Genomic DNA, 18,924 nt, shown 5'->3' with positions numbered 1-18,924 from the left:
TATTTAGGTTATCGGATGCAAGAAAATATACAGCTTGAAGATTGATACCTTGTTAGCAGTTGTGTTAGCGGTAACCAAGAAGTTAATCAAATCAGAATGATGCCTGACACACTAATTAGAAATGCTGAAGAGATGCACACCAAAATAGCTCCGACCCCTCGGGGCCTGGACCTCTGTGAGACGTTGGCAGCAGATTTTTTGGGTCCCGTTTATTATGGAGGTGCGGTGGGATGAATTTAGGATTGGGAAGCCATGAGTGCCTGTATAAAATTAGATTGCAATCCATCTAACAGTTCGGATATTTTAGCAGCCTTCTGCGAGTCGCTCTTGCTAAAAGTTAACAGTGTATTTTCCTTTTCATTAGGAGCCATTTTTAGAATATTGTACTTTGTTAGTTATTTCTTTTGGGAGACATTTATTACAGCACTTGATTAGACCCTACTTAATTACCCGAATGTTCTCCAGAGGTATGTTAGACCCTCATCTTCCTCTTTGCTGATCCATCTTTTTATTTGTTTCCGTGAGTTAATTCGAAGATTGAAAAGAGACCCCGATGGTCTACTCTGTACTCCATGAGTCATCTGTTACGCCCTGTTTTTTAGATGCCCCTGAGGATGAGTAAGCAGTAAAAACATTTCCCCACTACACATTAGTGGAAACTCTCATTCTGCCAATGTGAAAGCACAACACTCCACTTTGAGCTAAATAAAAAAGGCGGCTTGGCAACAGAGATTAGGGGATAAATCTGGGTCAATAATTGTGTGTATTTGTAGCGTTTTCATATCATCCGTTTTAGAAAATGTAATATCCTTGCGATGGTTGTAATCTCTAATGTGATTGGTTAAAGACACATTCCGCATTACCGGAAGAGGAATTGATGGATCATCTTGATTCTTTTTACATATTCAGCTACTTTTAGACATAAAAACTGCAGGAAAAATTCTAAAATTGAGTCCAGAAGTTGATCTATTATGTTTTTCTGTATTTTCACAACTTGTTACAACAAAAGTACGCAGACCAACATTTCACAATGCACAACACACATGGGCTACAGCAGCAGAAGACCACACTGGATGCCGCTCCTGTCAGCTAAAAACAGGAAACTGACCCAACAAAATCAGATGACAACAGTTTGGGAAATATTACCTGATCTAATTAGTCTCTGTTTCTGTTGTGACATTTGGATGGCAGGGTGACAGTTTGGTGTAAACAACATGAAAGCATGGATCCATCTTGCTTTGGATCAAAGCTTCAGCTTGTTGTTGATTTTGTAATGATGTGTTGGATATTTTTCTTGACGCACTTTGAGGCCCTTAGCATCAAGTAAACATCAAGTATTTATGAGCACAGTGCAACCTTCTTTTGACGACTGCTTCCGGCAGGATAATGCACCATGTAACAAAGCTCAGGTTATACTGAGCAGCTTTTATTTAGCATAACAACGTTTAAATGATCCCAAGATCTGAGTCTAATAGAGCATCTTTGGGATGCAGAGAAACGGGAGATTTAAATCATGGATGTGCAGCTGACAAAACCACAATATAAAGAACATGCCTGCAAAGTGTTTCTTTTCTTTAAGTTGAAAAGAAACTTAAAGAAAAGAAAAAAATATTCGCCAAGATTAAAGAAAAAAAAAGCTGGAACCATAAGTCCAAGTGAAAGACGCCCTTTAACCCATTTCCGGTGAAATTTGCCAGACGGCAGAAGGTCCTATAGCTTGTGAAATATATGTTTCTTCTTTATTGAGCACCAATCAGTTTTCAAAAGGATGAATAAACTAGCTGCCTTTTTCATCTCAGTTCTTCCACATTCATGGAGTCTGCAAGTCCACCCTGGAAAGTTTAAAGATTGATAAGGTTTATTTTGAACTGCGTAATATTCAACACCGCTCTACAATTTTTTTTTTAATGGAGCTGAAAATGAGTACTGCAGGTTTCTGAGTAATGTACCAACACAAATGCAGTCTTTTGTCGCTAAAAGCAGTTAATTGCAGTCAGGAGACATTAAGCCATCTTTTTTCTCCCCCCAGCTGTGAGACCTCGTGTAGGAGGAAATGCCAGGCGCGATGCCCGTGCCAGAATGGTGGCATCTGTAAAGGCAAAGGGATCTGCGCTTGCCCACCTGGATGGACGGTATATTTTGAGGCTTTCTGTTACTCATGCAGGTTGCCAGGTTTTAAATTAGCTCGTGTTTCATGTTCCAGCTGGCTTCAAATTCTGGAAAAACAGTCACTTTTTTGTAACACTGACATTTTGAAAGGATGCACTTGCATGACTTGCACATGTTGTTCTGATTGCGAGCCCATCTGACAGCACATTATTTTCTCAGTGAGTGCAGAAGCCGATGGCATTTTAGTTCATATTTTTGCAATAACGCATCTATATCCATTTGTCTTTTTTGTTTTTCTGTGTGCTTAATGATTTTTCCATTCTGCTGTTCAGGGTCCAGTCTGTACCGAGCGATGTCCAGAAGGAAGGTTTGGGCCAAACTGTACTGAGGAGTGTGTTTGCCACAACAACGGAAAATGTGACGCTGAAACTGGACAGTGTCAGTGTGCTAAAGGTTTCACTGGTCACAGGTAAGCAAGTGAAAGTGGATCTTTGGACAGCATGTGGTTGTTTCCGCCTTTTCTTGCTTTTCCTGTGCAGGTGCCTCTCCAGTATGCTTACCGGTGCCACGTCTAATGTTTGGATTAGTCACCGACAGAGAAAAGTTGTCTTCTCGACATTACAATTGAAACCTTTGACTGGAGAAAGCATTTTAAATTGTTTTGACACTGTCATCCATTTTTTTGTCTTCAAATTAAAAGGCAGCCTGGTTATGATTTCTTGTAAGTGAACAGGAGTAATTTGAGCATGTTTTTCTCCAAAATTCAGGCAAAACCAAACAGCAGAGGCACAGGAATGCAGAACGTTTAGATTTGGTTTGTGCATACTGTGCTCAAACACACATTTGTATATTTTATCCCATTGCCCCAGCTTTTTTCTGTCTGTGTGTTTTCCTGCATTAAGGTGTAAGGAGGAGTGTGCTGCAGGTAGTTACGGACAGGACTGTAAAGGCGTGTGCGACTGTGCTAACGGTGCGCGCTGCTACAACATCGATGGAGCCTGTCTGTGCGAGCCGGGCTTCAGTGGTCCGCACTGCAGGGACAGGATGTGCCCAGACGGCATATATGGCATGCACTGTGAGCGCACGTGTCTCTGTCAGGACAAACACACACTCAGGTAAGAGCAGCTCTTACATGAGTCTGGCAAAAGCTTCATTTACTGCTTTGAATAGTGATGCATGCAGTGTGAAGTGAAAAATTAAAAAAACATTCTTGTAATTTGAATTCACATATTTGACGCTACCCTTGTTCTACACTTTATGTTGCGCTGTTTAACCAAAGGGTGGTTTTTTTCTTCTTCTTTTAATAATGTTGTAGGTTTTACAGGACACACAGTTTTATTAATTATATAGTTCGTGTTCACAACACTCTCAGATATTTCTCAAAAAGATCCTGAACAATAATATTATAATAACTGGTTCATAAATATGTGTTATTTACTTTATCTGCATAGTATTGCACCATTTTAACTGAGGCTGATGGCATGTTATTTATATTATCCAACCATCCATCCATCAGTGCTTATATTAAGCCAGAAAGCCATGTTTTCCAAGTCCTTCTGAGGGATCCTTCCCAAATGAGACCAAATGAGATCTCCTATAATAATCTTGTCTATTCCAGGATCTTCATCCAGTTAGGTTTACCTGGAAATTCCCAAGTATAGGTTAAATGTTATCATATCGTATCATAATGTTGCAGCACAAAATGTAATTAAAGAGCTGCTTTAAGCAGACCACACAGCCACAGATGTTTTCATTTCTCAGGCCTTTGTGGGCATCACGGAGCCTGATTAACATCTTATGCTGCAGTGGCTCCATCAACCATAAAGTCAACCAATGAGATTATTCTCCAGCTCAGAAAAATGGCAGCATCAAATATAATTTCTTTAAAGTGGTTTCATGCCCCTCTGCAGTATGAAGACAAGTACTGAAGTACATGTAGACAGGCGCTGACTGTGGGTTTTCTTTGGCATTAGGTCCTCTGTTTCTCACTGCTCCATTCATATTTATGTCTGCTTACACTCTCCAGCTGCCATCCAATGAAAGGAGAGTGCACATGCCAACCGGGCTGGGCGGGACTATACTGCAATGAGACCTGCGCTCATGGTTTCTATGGTCATGGCTGCCTGGAGCCGTGTCTTTGTGTGAATGGAGGGGTGTGTGATGGGGCCACAGGACGATGCCATTGCGCCCCGGGCTTCACGGTCAGTGGTAGAGTAGATTAACGACTCATGACTCACTTTCTATACCTGTTGTGTCTTCATGTAAACCAAACTTTGGGGGTTACTGCAGGGGCTTCACTGTGAAAATCCCTGTAAAAGTGGCACCTATGGCAAGAACTGCTCCCTGGAGTGCTCCTGTAAAAACTATGTGGACTGCTCACCGATTGATGGAACTTGTTTCTGCAAAGAAGGTGATGAGTAAAGAAAAACAATCATGAAGGAAAACTGGCCAAAAGGAAAACAAAGACTTACAGTTGATTGTGGGTCTGCAGGCTGGCGAGGTCCGGACTGCTCCATCCCCTGCTCCGAAGGAACCTGGGGTCCAGGATGCAATGCCACGTGTCACTGTGCCAACGGAGCAAAATGCAACCCTGCAGATGGATCCTGCACCTGCACGGCTGGCTGGCAGGGGGCGCGCTGTGACCAACCGTGCCCGGTGAGTATCTGGAGATACTGGCAGGAGTTATATATAATATTTACCCTTGAAGTTGTAAAAGATGTTGGAAAACCAGGTATTAAATAGATTCATCCTTTTACAAGACAACAGGGAGCGCTGTTTTTGTGACACGTCTGTCCTATACAGCAGTGTCTTTAGTCTCAGACAGTTTTCTCTGTAGGGCGACAATAAAACAGCCTTGAACCTTGAATACGGATGTTGTCAGACACCATACCTGCACACAAGTGCACAGAGTAACAGCAATAATGCTTTTATGACTCAGCTCGATGGGGAAACTGGAATGTAAACAAATATATAACATATATTGTTATTGTGTATTTAATAAAAATAACCTGTCACAACAAATCAGCAGATAAAGGTAAATGGAGATCTTAATTAATAAGTGTGCAATAACACACTGAATGCATATAAAATATAAACAAAATAAAAGCAGTGGTTGTCACTTTGTCACAGATGTCACTTTGTCACTGTGTAACATAAATGCTCTCCAAGATAAGAAAAGTCTGGTCTGTGTTTAGTCCATGTCACACTGATGAGACGAATGGCGTCTTTGATAAGACTGACACTCAAATCATACGGCTGATAATTCTACGGGTTGTCTGTTTTCTGATTAAGCAGCCCGTAGAAGTGTCCAGCTTTGAATCCCTTACCTCGCCCTCTGTATGCTTCAATCTGCATTTTGGAAAAGTACCCCTCTTGTCTTTGCGATGCCAGCCCACCAGGCTGTCTACACAACATCACATTGCCAGTGTAGTATTTTGTCTCACTCTGACTGGGCTGGCCAAATGTGGAGGAGATTCCCCTGACAGTTCTTTGCCCGTTGGCACTTGTTCATTGTGCAGATGGGCACGTTTGGGCCTGGCTGCCTGAAGAGGTGTGATTGTGTTCATGCCGACGGCTGCCAAGCTACCACTGGGGAGTGCCACTGTCTGCCAGGCTGGTCTGGTAAGTGATGACGTCCTGCTGATGTATCGCTGCCAGCTTGGCTTTGGTGTCACAGATGAGTCTGGTCTGATAAACTGTGAGCCACAGGTTTTAAACCATCCTTGCTCTCCTTTATTCTCATTGTTGTGTGACTTAAAGAAAGTCTAGTTGTAAATGTAAGCAGTGTCAGAGCCAATCAGATTTGTACAATTAATCAAGTTTCTTACTATCAGTTACTAATCTCTGTCTCTCTTATCCTGTCTTCCTTCTCTCACCCCAACCGGTCGCAGCAGATGGCCTCGCCCCTCCCTGAGCCTGGTTCTGTTGGAGGTTTCTTCCTGTTAAAAGGGAGTTTTTCCTTCCCACTGTCGCCAAAGTGCTGCTCATAGGGGGTCATACGATTGTTGGGTTTTCACTGTATTGTAGGGTCTACATTACAATGTAAAGCACCTTGAGGTGACTGTTGTTGTGATTTGGTGCTGTATAAATAAAGCCGAATTGAACTGAATTACTAAACACCAATTCCTTCCTCCTTCTTTTTCATATATGACCATTTAAAAAGGGAAGGCGGTGATCTTAAACATTTGTTGCCTTACTCAGCTGTCCAGATGAAGTTTTTTCAATCTGAAATTCATTTTTCTGATTGTCGCGACACCACCTGACTCGACCTGTGAGGTCTAAACTGTAAGCCTTTGAAAACAGAGCGTTTCATTTGTGAATACATTTTTCTCCTGTGTTTTAACAAATATGGGACAAAAACTAAACCTTCTAACATGCATGAAATATTTTTTACATTTGTTCCAAGAAAGTCATTTTTTTGCTCTGTCTAAGAGATATGATCTGGCTTATGTTTATGACCTCACAGGGTTAAAGTCATACATATTGCACTCTTATTGACCTCCAACAATTCTTCTGTTGACTCGATGAGACTAATATTTTGGGGGTTTAGAGAGGACTCTGTTAACCTAACACGTGTGTGTTTCGTGCTAGTGAAGGTGAACATTGACATGCTGATGTTAGTGTTTCACTCTTACGTCCATACCCCAGTGCAGCCTCGTAAAGGCTGCTAGACTGGCCCAGTATGAAAAGCACTTTTTTCTGGTTTTGCACCTCCCATCCATGCAAATAAAACAGGCTCTTTGTGTTTCGGGGAAAACGTGTTAGTTACAGTTTTGAAAAATCTTTTTGGTGAGAACACTAAATTACCAAATATTTCAGAGTTGGCTGCTCAGCAGCAACATTTCTGAAACTGTTAACCACTAAAACCCCTCATGTTCCCATTTCTCTCTGTTCCTGCTTATCATTTCAACTACATTTTTATTATACAGTTATAACCATGTTTTTATGTATTTAGATCAGTAACTGATTTACACTTGGGATAGTGAAAGGCATTCTGCTCTTTGCTTTAGCAGATGTAAAACTGTAGGTCCTTTATTAAACTAAATGATGTGATTAGAGTCAATAAAAGTTGTAATTTCCTGCTTCGTTTATGTGCTCACTGCTTCATTTCCTTTAGGTCCCCGCTGCAGTGAGCCGTGTTCAGAGGGCCTGTGGGGGCGCCACTGTAACCAGACCTGCTTCAAGCATTGTCCAAACAGCGACACGTGTTTGAGGGAAACTGGAGCGTGTGTGTGCCGCCCAGGCTACTGGGGAGTCACCTGCCAAAACAGTGAGCGTTGTATCTGATGAGTTAATAAAAAACGACTTAAAGACTCGCTCGCTGTATGCATTGTCTAATATCAGCCCTACTGTTTCCCTCAGAATGCAGAACGGGTACGTACGGTGACCAGTGCAGTATGACGTGTCAGTCCTGCGGCCAATCATACCGCTGCCATCATGTGACAGGAGAGTGTGACTGTCTACCTGGATACACTGGGCCAAACTGTGACCAAGGTGGGCTTTCTCACTAATCAGCAGTCATCACAAAAAGCCGCTGATCTTTCATTTACAAGTGAGTGCAGGACATTTAGCAGGTTCTTTTCTGTGGTTACAGTTTGTCCAGCTGACTACTTTGGAAAACAGTGCTCTGAAGTGTGTCTTCCCTGTGCCAACAACTCCACGTGCAACCACCGGAACGGTCACTGTGAATGTTTACCAGGCTGGACCGCTATCGACTGCTCCAAACGTGAGTGCCACAGGATTTCATGCAGAGATGAGAGCGTGGACAGTACGGTGCTTTTGATTTGTTTAGAGTATCTACAGGGTTAGAACTTGAAGTGGTAATCTGTTGATTTTAATCACTATTTTAACTTCCCAGCAGCCAGGGCCTTGCTTTTATCCATAGACCCACTCTAATCATTGGAAGCAGCCAATGTGAGGCGTTGATCTGAGCATCTTGCTTTGCTTTAGAGCTGGAAGTGACCATATTTAAACTACCAGCTGTTGCCAGTTAGCTTAGTCAGCAAGCAGCAATCATAAACTGTCCAGATGCATCACAGAGAAACAAACACCTGCTAATTAGTGCTCGACTAACAAAATACTAGAATTTTCACCAGAACAACTGAAACAAAACAGATATTTGCATTAAAAAGCAGCACAAACACAGGACCAGCTCAGTGACTCAGATTCGCTGAGATGAGGCCTAACAGAATAATAGGAGCAATCAAGTGAGTCCTGTAAAACGTCAACAGATATCTCATACAGATGCTGCTGAAGGGGAAATAAGTCAGAGAAATGTACTTTGTTTTCCAGCGTGTGATCCGGGACGTTTCGGCCAGCTCTGTGCTCAGACCTGTTCCTGTCCAGCCAACCTCCTCTGTGACAGATTTACTGGAGACTGTGTGTGTGAAAACAGAGGCGACGACTGCAAGCAAGGTACGGACCTCATGTTAGCAGAAGTTTGGGAGTTATAACACTGACATTTACAGTACCTTACAATATAAAGCTCCTTGAGGCGGCTGTTGTTGTGATTTGGTGCTATATGAATAAAACCGAATTGAACATGTAACCTGTAATGTGTTCATAATAATAATGAATTAATCATGAAAGCTGCTCTGGTTGTTGTACTTGAGCTCTCCTTCCACCCTCTGCTTGTCAGACTCCTTTCAGCAGACGGGGAGCGTCATGAGTCGTCTTAATCCTGGAGAGAGGGAGTCGTGGGGGGCCATCGCCGGCATCGTTGTGCTTGTCATTCTGGTGGTCCTGCTGCTGGCTCTGCTGCTGCTCTACCGCCGCAGGCAGAAGGAAAAGCAGAACAACACCCCGACTGTCTCCTTCTCCACCAGCCGCACCGTCAACTCTGAATATGCCGTTCCAGGTACAGTCTGAAGATGCTTCTGTCTGCTCATGCAGAGAATGGCTCATCCCACTGAGCCCTGCATGCGTAACATAAAACGGACACAGATTCAAAGTAAAATCTGACACATCCAGTCAGACTGTTCAGAGTTTGAAACATCAGAATCTCAACACAGGATTCATCTCCTGTGGATATGAGGTTGAATTACAGCAACAATAATTTAGCACTGAACTTAAACCTACAATGTGGTAGTGTGTAGCACCATGCAGCTTCCAGTAAGGTTTGGTAAGTGCAGACGGGGGGTACGAGAACATCGCTGGATAATGACAATCTGACATGTTCAGTGGGAACAATCACCCAGTATTTTACTGTCATGCTGGAGCGTGCACAGGCAGCTGCACCTGAAAATCCAGTCACCTTAGAAACTGCTTTCATCTTTACTTTCATACGTTTGCTCTTCTTTTTCCAGCACGGCTAATAACACACTTTATGCACTTTGTGGCAAAACAGGAGAAGTAATGTATTTGTTCATGTTCTTGGAGACGAGTAACTTTTTTTTTTTTTTGCAGTAAAGCTAACGTGTTTCAATGAGAAGAATGTTTTGTGTCTGCAGCACGTATGTTGTTGATCCTGTCCAGCTGGAACACGTCACCCCGGCACGCAACAAACCGCCTTTAAAATAAAATCGAGTCATTGTATTTGAACCAAAACCAGGGTCTTTTTCTAAATCTTACCCTGTGCAAAATCGAACAGTAGTTTTTGATCTCTCGTGAGGGACCAGCACTATGGTTCTAGTGGTTTCCACCAACATAGGTCACATCACTGCCAATCACTCCACCCTCAAACGTGTGGATTTTTCACTCTTTTGGAAAATATTATATATTTTGTGTACATAGACATAAATTAGTAGATGGGAGAATCGTCATTGCAGCCAAAAAAAAGGAAAATTTGTGTTTGTGGATATAAATTTGACTCTTTGATTAATGTGTTGATGTGACGGCTGATTTTCACTTTTTGACTTCCCTGCTGGAGGTTTAAACTGACACTAAAACACTTTTTAAGCCTTAAAAATATAAAGCAGGATGTCAGAAATCAACATAACTATATTTTTAAAAAAAATATGTTTTCTTTTGGTACAACAGTTGATGACCGAATGTGATTTAAGTGGACTTGAAGGCCACCTGAATAAGGTTTATTATGAAAATAAATCACTGAACAAATTTTTCATATAGTATGTTAGAATTGGAAGAAGAAGGCATGGTCAGATATGTTTCAAACTTCCATTTAATTCAGCCAAACGTATTTGATTGTTTTACAAACTGGTGCAGTAAACTAGATAGATATCATGCTCAGTGTCAGCCATTTATTAACTGCAGTAATTGAAGTCATCTTATACATAAGGGATAAATTAAATGTTGCAACAAGTGGGACTGTGGCAGATTTTGTGGTGTTGTTGAGGATTCTTATTGAATCCCTGTAAATATTTATATTTGTGACTGCTGTCACTGCTGACTGCTAACATGCCTTTGCAGAAGAAGATTCAGCCGGTCAGCAATCTACGCTGGATATTGAGTATTTTTGGAGAACTGTGATGTTGATGTCGTTTGTATGCACAGTGCGGTTTCATGTCTATCTCACTCTGTGTGATTGTGGAATGCATTTTATTGACCTTGAGGTAATTTAATAGCAGCAGACGTGATGCCATGTGTTTGTTTTCGTCCTGCAGATGTTCCTCACAGTTACCACCATTACTACTCCAACCCCAGCTACCACACACTGAGCCAGAACAGGCCTCCGCTGCCACACCTCCCCAACAACCACGACCGCACCATCAAGGTGAATGTCATCTCTGATATCTAAGGAGAAAGCTTCATGCCTCATTGCAACTGAAGGGCAGCAATGGGAGGAATATGTCATTTGGACAGTCAGCAACAGCTGGCTATGTATTCAGGGGGTTGTGAAATCATATGATACCAAAACGTGTAGACGCAGTAGGTCATTGGTCCTCAGCGCTTCATTTGGCTTTTGTACATTTGCGACGGTTTATCATTTTTCCTGCCTTACAGAACACCAACAACCAGCTGTTCTGCAGTGTGAAGAACGCAGAGAGGGAGAGACGAGGTCTGTTTGGAGTCGAGACCAATGCCACTCTGCCTGCAGACTGGAAACACCACGAGCCTCGCAAAGACTCAGGTCCGTCTAGGTGACTCTCCACTGCGTGATTCACATAAGGATCATTTAGAGGGCACACCTGCAGCTGTAGACTAGAATAAAATGAGCACATTAACATTTACAAGCTTATAAAAGCAAGAACCTGGTTTCCTGACCTTCTGACCACAGCGGCATTAAAGTAATCAGCAAAATCTGCAACTGCTGGCTGGCGGTGAGGGGTGTGTGTGTCTGTGGGGGGGGGATGTTACAAAATAAGACATTACTGTCATCACATTATCTTTGCCTGTCTCATAGTAATATAACAGAGTGATCAAATTGTAGTCAATAATTAAACAGTTATGTCACTTAAGTTAAATGCATTCTTTAATTACGGTCATAACAGGTGGAAAGAAAACGTCTTGTGCAACATTAATCAGAGTTCATGTGGGATCAACCAAACGTCTTTATTTTCACTGAAGAGCAAGTATGAAGCTGAAGTGCAAAGATCTCATACGTGTCCTTTCTTAGAAGGATTTGTGCAGACTTCTGATGATATTTAAAGTTTAATATTATATTATTATGACTAAGTGGTGACCTCTGGCAAAGTGAGAAAGCAAAGAACTGCTGTTCCTCTGATGGCCATGTCCACAGAGTTAAACCTTTTTAAACTGTGCAGCAAGCCTCTAGTGGGCTTGCTGCACAGTTTTGCTGTCCACCCTTATATATGAAGGGGGGGGTGCTATGTCATGCTTTTCTCATTTTCTCTCATGTCCTGATGTTAGATGATTACAATCATGATCAAAGTTTTAAATTATGAGGTAAATGTAAAATAATCCCTGCGAGCCAAAAGCTTTTTTAAAGTCTGACATTTTCTTGTAATTTTGTGCTGAGCTAACATCAGCTCAGTGTGGTCTTTTTACACAGTCATCTCAGGGACACCAAAGGCACATGAGTAGAGAAGCCTGGCTTACAGGCACCAGGGTTCTGGTTGCAGGAGAGAGGAGGGGCAGCCAATCAGAAGACAGTGGGGTTTTTAGGGAGGGGAGGCCTTTAAAGCGATAGGAGCTAAAACAGTTTGTTGACAGACCTGGAAATTATTGTTTGAACAGTGAAAAGTATTTTATTGGTATCTGAAAATGAAAAATTGGAATATAAATGAGAAGAATAAGTCCCTATCTATTTTTGATCCAAACACATCTGCTGTAGTTCCTCATTGGTAATGAAAGAGTTAAAACATAGCTGATAATGGAGAATAACCTCAGTAAGCTGAACTGTCAGGGATCAAAGTGTCTCAGTCAAATTTAACCCTTTTTTAGGGTCTTGATCAGAGTTGTGCGTGAAGCTTGGAGTGGAGTGCAAAAGTTTAGATTTCAAATATTTCTTAGGCTCTTTTCAGTAACTGCGCCAGCATAGCTGCTTAAACAGGTAATGGCTGAGAGCCTCAGGCCAGGAAGAAGCTTAAGTAGTTCCTGCTTATAATCTCGAGCAAAGTTTATCGACCATCACATTTCCTAGTCAGCGGGGCACACTCGATATGAGACTATAAAAATAATAAGGACTTCGTAAAAGGTGAGAGTTGCATTGCCAGCACCTATCACTCACCTGGGATTGATTTTTACAGGTTTCCACAGCAGTTTATCTGCTTTTGATTAGCTCGCTATAAAGCAAAATGAAGACGTCTGATTTGTCTTTTATTGTTAACAGGAGCTTTTGGCATCGATCGGAGCTACAGCTACAGCGCCAGCCTCGGAAAATATTACAACAAAGGTAGTTTATCACCTCATTTTCTCTCTTTTCTTACTTACTGCTGAAGTCTGAGGTTAGCTGTGGAAAAGCTGTCCAAAGTATGCTTACAAAGTATGCTTTATTTAGACAGTCTATGGATGACAGTGTTCTCCACCGTCACACCTTTATCCATCAGATGGCTTTTCATGAATTTTACACAGACATTCATGGTCCACAGAGGCTTTAACTGTGGGGACTTTTCTTCTAACACCCGTGTAATTTTTTAACAGCAAGCTTTGAGTGAATTAGATGTCCATGTAAATTGGTTTCAAAGGCCCCCTCTGGGGGAACTCTATGTACTTGTGGAAAAATGTAGCGTTCGATCTCTCGCCGCCATGTGATCACATTTTTTTTCTAGTGCTTGTGACATGTTGAATGTTTGTTTTCCACATTTTTACTTGCATATTGTTGTTTTAATTTTTATTTGATCTTATTCCTGTTTCCATGTTTTATCACTTCTATTGCTTAAATGTTATTTTTATATTTATATTTTTTTATTTATTAGTTTCTATTATTTTCTGATAGTCTGGGTAGAATTGGACCCAGGCCACACAAAAGATCAAGCCTTCTGTCATGATTTGCACACTCAGTCAGATTTTATCTTCTTCATTGTTTATTTTCTTTGCATTTATTAAATTATTTGAATCTCATTCATTTTACATTATCTGTAGGTTGTTTTGTTTTTTTTACTCACCTCAGCTCACACTTGACCTTGAATGCCACGTCGAATCAAGTGTGCTGTACAAATAAAGTTTGGCTTGCTTGTTTACTGATGACATTCCCATCATCCTCAGCTGGACTGTTTGTTTAGTCCCATTTAGCAAATGTTAAAATGCATGTTAAACAAAGACAGTAAGCTCATAACATGCTCGGCCGTGGGCTGTGTGTAGTGGTCCTGAGAGCTCCTCGTAGCGCAAACACATTTAAGCAGACTGAGAAAACATTTTGACTGGTCTGAAAACACAGACGCAGCAGACGGCTGAGACGTGCTTGTTGCAAAATTCAGTGACTCATGAAGCGAGTGATAAAACAAAGAAACCATCAGACAAACCGTAAGCTTACATCCATTTTTTTATTGTCCCCTGGAAACATTTCTGTTGTAATTGGTCTTTTTTCAGTGTCTCTGTGTTTGCGGCTCTTTAAATGCTGCACCTCTGCTGTCACTGGGGAACATTTTTTCTCATCTTGTTTGTTGCTAACACGGCATCGTTCCATAAAGAGACAAAGAAGTCTGAAGCTGCTTTTTGGATTATTTAAATATCATTATTGAATATTGCTCATGGAAAAAAACACATTTCGTCTCAACAGGCTCACTTACTTTAGGCAGATCTGTTAAGCCTACAATTTCATCAGCGTACAATTAAACTAAAGCTGATTCCTTATTGCTGTAAAAGATCATCAGCACTTTATAAAGAAAGCTGAAACTTCAGAAGCTGTCGTCGTCCTCTACTGTCATGATTTGTCTCCTGAGCCCAGAGGAATTCTCAGGCTTGTAAAACTGCTAGAAATTTCAATTTCCATGTCAGTACTCGACAGTTACTGGAAGTCCTTTGTGCTGCCTACAAATTTACGTCAACAGTCATTAACTTGCAGCTGTACAGCAATTTACAGAGCTGCATACTGATGAAAATCTCACTTTTCATGGAGTGAATGCTTCATCTAGTAGGCTTAGGCTTTAACTCTCAATCATGCTCCATTCTCGCTCTGCATGGACTTCATATGCAGTTAATCTCTCAATATTTGTTTCCTGCAGAGCTGAAGGATTCGGCAGCCGTGAGCAGCAGCTCTCTGAACAGCGAGAATCCGTACGCCACCATCAAAGACCTGCCCGGGCTGCCCCTGCCCTTCTGCCCCCCGGAGAGCAGCTACATGGAGATGAAGTCGGCCGTGCCCAGGGAGCGCGCGTACACCGAGATTACGCCCCCGCCGCCGTTCCACACGGCCACCTTACGCAGAGGTAAGCAACACTTCTGACCTCAAGCAAGTCCGAGGAGTGTTTTACACTTCACCACAACCTTCTTAGTTATTGTTATTGTTAAACGTCCAATATTTCCATCATACAAACATCAGTGGGTCTGTTTGTGTTTTTGAATGAACCAGTCTATTTGGATCCAGCTACTCTAACGCTAATTTTAATAAGAACTATGAGTTTTTAAAATTAGGAATTGTAAAGTAATCGTAAGGTGGGAACTAACTGCGATTTACACTATAGGGACAAAAATACTGGACCACATTACACCTACAGCAGCTGAAACCTGTGCCGTGCAGCTCCTGGTACAGTCTTTGTGCTGATGTTACTGCCAGAGGAGACGTGGAACCCTGCAGAGCGTTAGCACTTGCTGATCCCACTCCTTAATGTTATGAATTTTTATCTGTAGAACAATCCGTTCTTTTGACTACATGATTTTATACAAGCGCGGCAACAGGACAAAAACACCTGAATTCAAAGATTAAGAGGTGTGGCCCAATATTGTAGTTGATTTTACATAATTCTTTGGATTAACTTGAGTTTATTAGGCTACAGTGCTACCCACGGCACCATGGATCCACCCGCTTTGGGAGAAAAAACAAAAAATAGCAACTCTTTTAAGGTCCTTATCAGTCAAACCTTAAAACAGGTCTGTGGCCTGTTAGACAGCTGGGCAGGCCAGACTTCCTCAGGTCATGGACCAATGAATCAACATCTGTTTGCCACAAATAAAAGACTAAAGGAAGAGGAAGGGCAGGGGAGAGGAGAGGAGAGGGAAAAACAGGAAGCCGAAGGATTTTCTTCCTAGCTTTTATTGTATTGTGGACACTAGTAATGCATCAATATGCAGTCAGAGGAACGAAGTGTAGGTCTGCGGGATCAAATCCTTACATTCATCCACATATTGGATTGAGTCCAGTCTTTTTTTCTTAGACAAATCACTGCAATTTGCATTCACTCTACCTGAAACACAAGACTGTGGTTGTAATGACAGAGCCAGCTTTGTGGCCGCTCTGTTGTTTAAATCACTGATTCTCTTCTCTGTATGACTGCAACATTTGTAGCTGGTTTTTAAGATCTGACATCCAGACAAGACTTTTGAAATGAAGAAAAGCAAAGTGCAAACAAATCCAGTCTAGCCTAATTTAACTAAAATTGATGTTGAAAATTAAGCTTGGAAAAACTTTTTGCGTCAGCACATTTTGCAGCTAAATACAAACGATTGTAGATGAGATGGATTCTGAGCAGCAACTTTTTCTGCAGTATATTCTACAATAAGTACGCATGTCATAATAAACGAAATTACCTTTAATGTCTTTAAATACTCTGGCATGGATCCAGAACACAATGACTAAGAAAATGAGTCATTTAGAGAAAATACACACTTCATGTAATAAAGGGTTTATAAACATAAAAGGAACAGTAAAGAGTAAAGACAGGGAGGTGTTTCCACTTCATGGCATGACATCGACGTGATTATGCGACACTGCTGTTTGTTACTGATGTTTTTAGTTTATTTGCTAATATCCTCGTTCAGGGTGCCCACATCTGAGAGCTAGACTCTTATTAAACGATTTATAGATGATGTTATTTAAATTTAAACAGAGGGTGAATGCACGCTTTTCCACCCTGGAGTGTGTGGGCTTTTAAAAAGCTTTATTTAGGACCGAGTTCAACAAGTTGAATTAAACACTGAGCACAGAGTAAGCTCAGACTGTAACGCCAAACCAACTCATCCAGTCAAGTCCAAAGCAGCAGGACTGAATGCACAGATGGGTTTTTATTTAAAAAATAGAGTCAGCATATTTTCCAGCACTAAAACAAAGAATGGCAGCCTGTTTGGTCCTCACAGCGAGTTCTTTTCCCCCTCAGAGTGTCAGAGCTCCCACGGCCACGCTCCTCATGAGGACCCACAGAGCCACTACGACCTGCCGGTGAACAGCCACATCCCGGGACACTACGACCTGCCACCGGTGCGCCGCCCCCCCTCGCCCTGCCCCTCCCCCAGGAGAAGCCCTCAGTGACAGCGTCAGAGCAGCAGAGCAAATTGTTCCCTTCTGCTCGCTCCGAGGTTGATGAAAAAACGGCTAATTTTATCTCTGAAAATCAGAGCTGCAGACCACCAACACAGCAGGGGCGAGGAGTCTGTCCTGCCAGACGAACCTTTGTTTACAGTGGATGCTTTGCTTTCAACTAAACACCGCCCCCTTGTGTGCGCAGAGCGGTACTGGCGTCTCCGTCACAGACCTGTCATCCAGACTGAGGAGCCAGCAGGCTGTGTGGTGACGCCCGCGGGGCTTCAGCTGCTTTTAACTCCCGAGGGCAAAACCCACCAGAGGATTTGATGGCTAAAAGCAGCGACTTGGGAATGTTTGTGTGTTTGAACTCTTGTAAACATGCTGAAATATTTGTTTTCCACACCCTTTGCGTGCTGCTGATGCATTTTTAACGGGCCTCTTTTATCAGAGCTCGATTTTTCCTTCGTCTCGCTTTTCAGGGTTTTTATTTCGAGTTGAATTTCAGTGCGTTACATTTTCAACATTTTTTTTTTTTTTTTAAAAAAGGCAGCTTCAGCTGAGAAAAAAGACGTCTTATGACAAACCAAATTTTATAAACAGAAAAAATACCACAGATTTTTCTTTTTTAACACCTGGAAGCCAAAGTGAGCAGCATTTTACAAAAGTTCATGTTGTGTTTTTTCAAAAAATAAATGCCATTTAAGGACTGAAGTGTGTTTCTTTAAAGAAATGTGGCTTATTGCTGCTGTCTGAAGAAAACTGTAAATACAGAAATGAATATATTGTCAGCCTCTGAGTATTGTTGAAGCGCAGCTCTTCTGTTCAAATAAAGATGCTGTTATGGGTCTCATAGGACACCTTATGAACTTCTTGTGTATATATTAATAGATGTTAAATGGTCAGTGTGAGTTTGGGCACAGATATTATGATAAAGCCATCAGTGCAGTGCCTCTTTTTGTCACAATTAAAGGGCCATTTCACCCAAAACACAAAGATTTTATTATGTTTCGGTTTGTTTTTTTAGACCTGGTGCCTGTGTTACCCATAATGCAATCTCTCTGAATGGATCGCCTTTTGAAGGATAGCCATGAGATACTCAGGCCAGGTCTTCTGCTGCTCATTTTTTACACATGCAAAGACAAAGATAATAAAAAAAACTAAATGTGTTGCTGGCTGACAGATTTATGAGGCTGCATTTTGGGGAATTAGTTCGTTGACTGTTTATTGTAATTGAAGCACAGCTTGCTCAAACATGATTGGTCAATACAACTTCAAGAGGACTAGAAATGGAAACCTCAACATGCTGGGTACCAGAGCTCATCGTCTATAGATTTTACAGTCATATTTAGGTTATGGACGTTACCCTACTATGAGTGGATTGTGCATAGTGATTGATGACTTGACAGCTGCCTTTGAAGTGAATCCCAAATTTTAAGGACAAAGCATTAAACATTGGGAAGGCTGGATTACTGAAGATTGTGGGCCAGACAGAAGGCCTGAGCTCTATTGTCTCCATCGCTGGACAAAACTGTGGAGACTTTGGGTACAAAGCGGTGTTCAGAGAGTCAGCGTCACGCGGCCTCCTCTGCTGCAGTTAAAGGTTTACAGAGTATTTGTCCAAATATGCAACAGCTCACACCCAGTCTTAAGACGTCTCCCTTCACCCTGACCTCACCACCAATAGGTTTCAGTGGAACTACTTTTTGTCAAGTTAGTCCCGATAAAAAATCATTGACATTTTTAATGATGAGAGTGGAAATGTAATGTGATTGGCTAAAATTAGTGGCGATTATTGAACTCTGTGTGTGTGTCTGGGGAGCAGACTGTAGTCCCGATTGTGTTGTGGTTCAGAAATACTGAAATTGGTGTATTAATGTAAAAATATTGACCTGTGAAGTTCATTTTCCTGTCAAGTTGTTAACAGAAGCCAAACAGAATGTACGTCGTGCTTTTAGTGCTACAATATTGTGCAGTCATTTATTTTTGAATGTAATCCTGGGAACATGTGTTTGTATGATGTAAATAAAAACTCTCTGCACTTTTCATGGACTCGACCT

General features: G+C 41.7%; 1 protein-coding gene across 1 annotated transcript in view; it reads left to right on the top strand.

The window, feature by feature from the left end:
- Positions 1-18,910, top strand: part of pear1 (platelet endothelial aggregation receptor 1) — a 60,035-nt gene extending 41,125 nt beyond the window's left edge. Inside the window, exons 7-23 of the mRNA XM_085292697.1 lie at positions 2,030-2,132; positions 2,442-2,578; positions 3,012-3,224; positions 4,136-4,310; positions 4,399-4,519; positions 4,601-4,764; positions 5,628-5,730; positions 7,226-7,378; positions 7,471-7,602; positions 7,703-7,834; positions 8,401-8,523; positions 8,747-8,965; positions 10,671-10,780; positions 11,011-11,137; positions 12,800-12,862; positions 14,634-14,837; positions 16,722-18,910. Coding sequence (XP_085148823.1) covers positions 2,030-2,132; positions 2,442-2,578; positions 3,012-3,224; positions 4,136-4,310; positions 4,399-4,519; positions 4,601-4,764; positions 5,628-5,730; positions 7,226-7,378; positions 7,471-7,602; positions 7,703-7,834; positions 8,401-8,523; positions 8,747-8,965; positions 10,671-10,780; positions 11,011-11,137; positions 12,800-12,862; positions 14,634-14,837; positions 16,722-16,873 — 2,431 coding nt within the window. The 3' untranslated portion in view covers positions 16,874-18,910. The remainder of the gene's footprint in view (positions 1-2,029; positions 2,133-2,441; positions 2,579-3,011; positions 3,225-4,135; positions 4,311-4,398; positions 4,520-4,600; positions 4,765-5,627; positions 5,731-7,225; positions 7,379-7,470; positions 7,603-7,702; positions 7,835-8,400; positions 8,524-8,746; positions 8,966-10,670; positions 10,781-11,010; positions 11,138-12,799; positions 12,863-14,633; positions 14,838-16,721) is intronic.
- Positions 18,911-18,924: the final 14 nt, after the last annotated feature.

This window comes from Mchenga conophoros, linkage group LG11 (genome assembly GCF_057382185.1).
Source record: "Mchenga conophoros isolate Kocher_MC1m ecotype Shallow Benthic linkage group LG11, M_conophoros_male_GT1.1, whole genome shotgun sequence".
NCBI classification, from domain to species: Eukaryota; Metazoa; Chordata; class Actinopteri; order Cichliformes; family Cichlidae; genus Mchenga; species Mchenga conophoros.
This window is presented reverse-complemented; position numbering and strand designations above follow the sequence as displayed.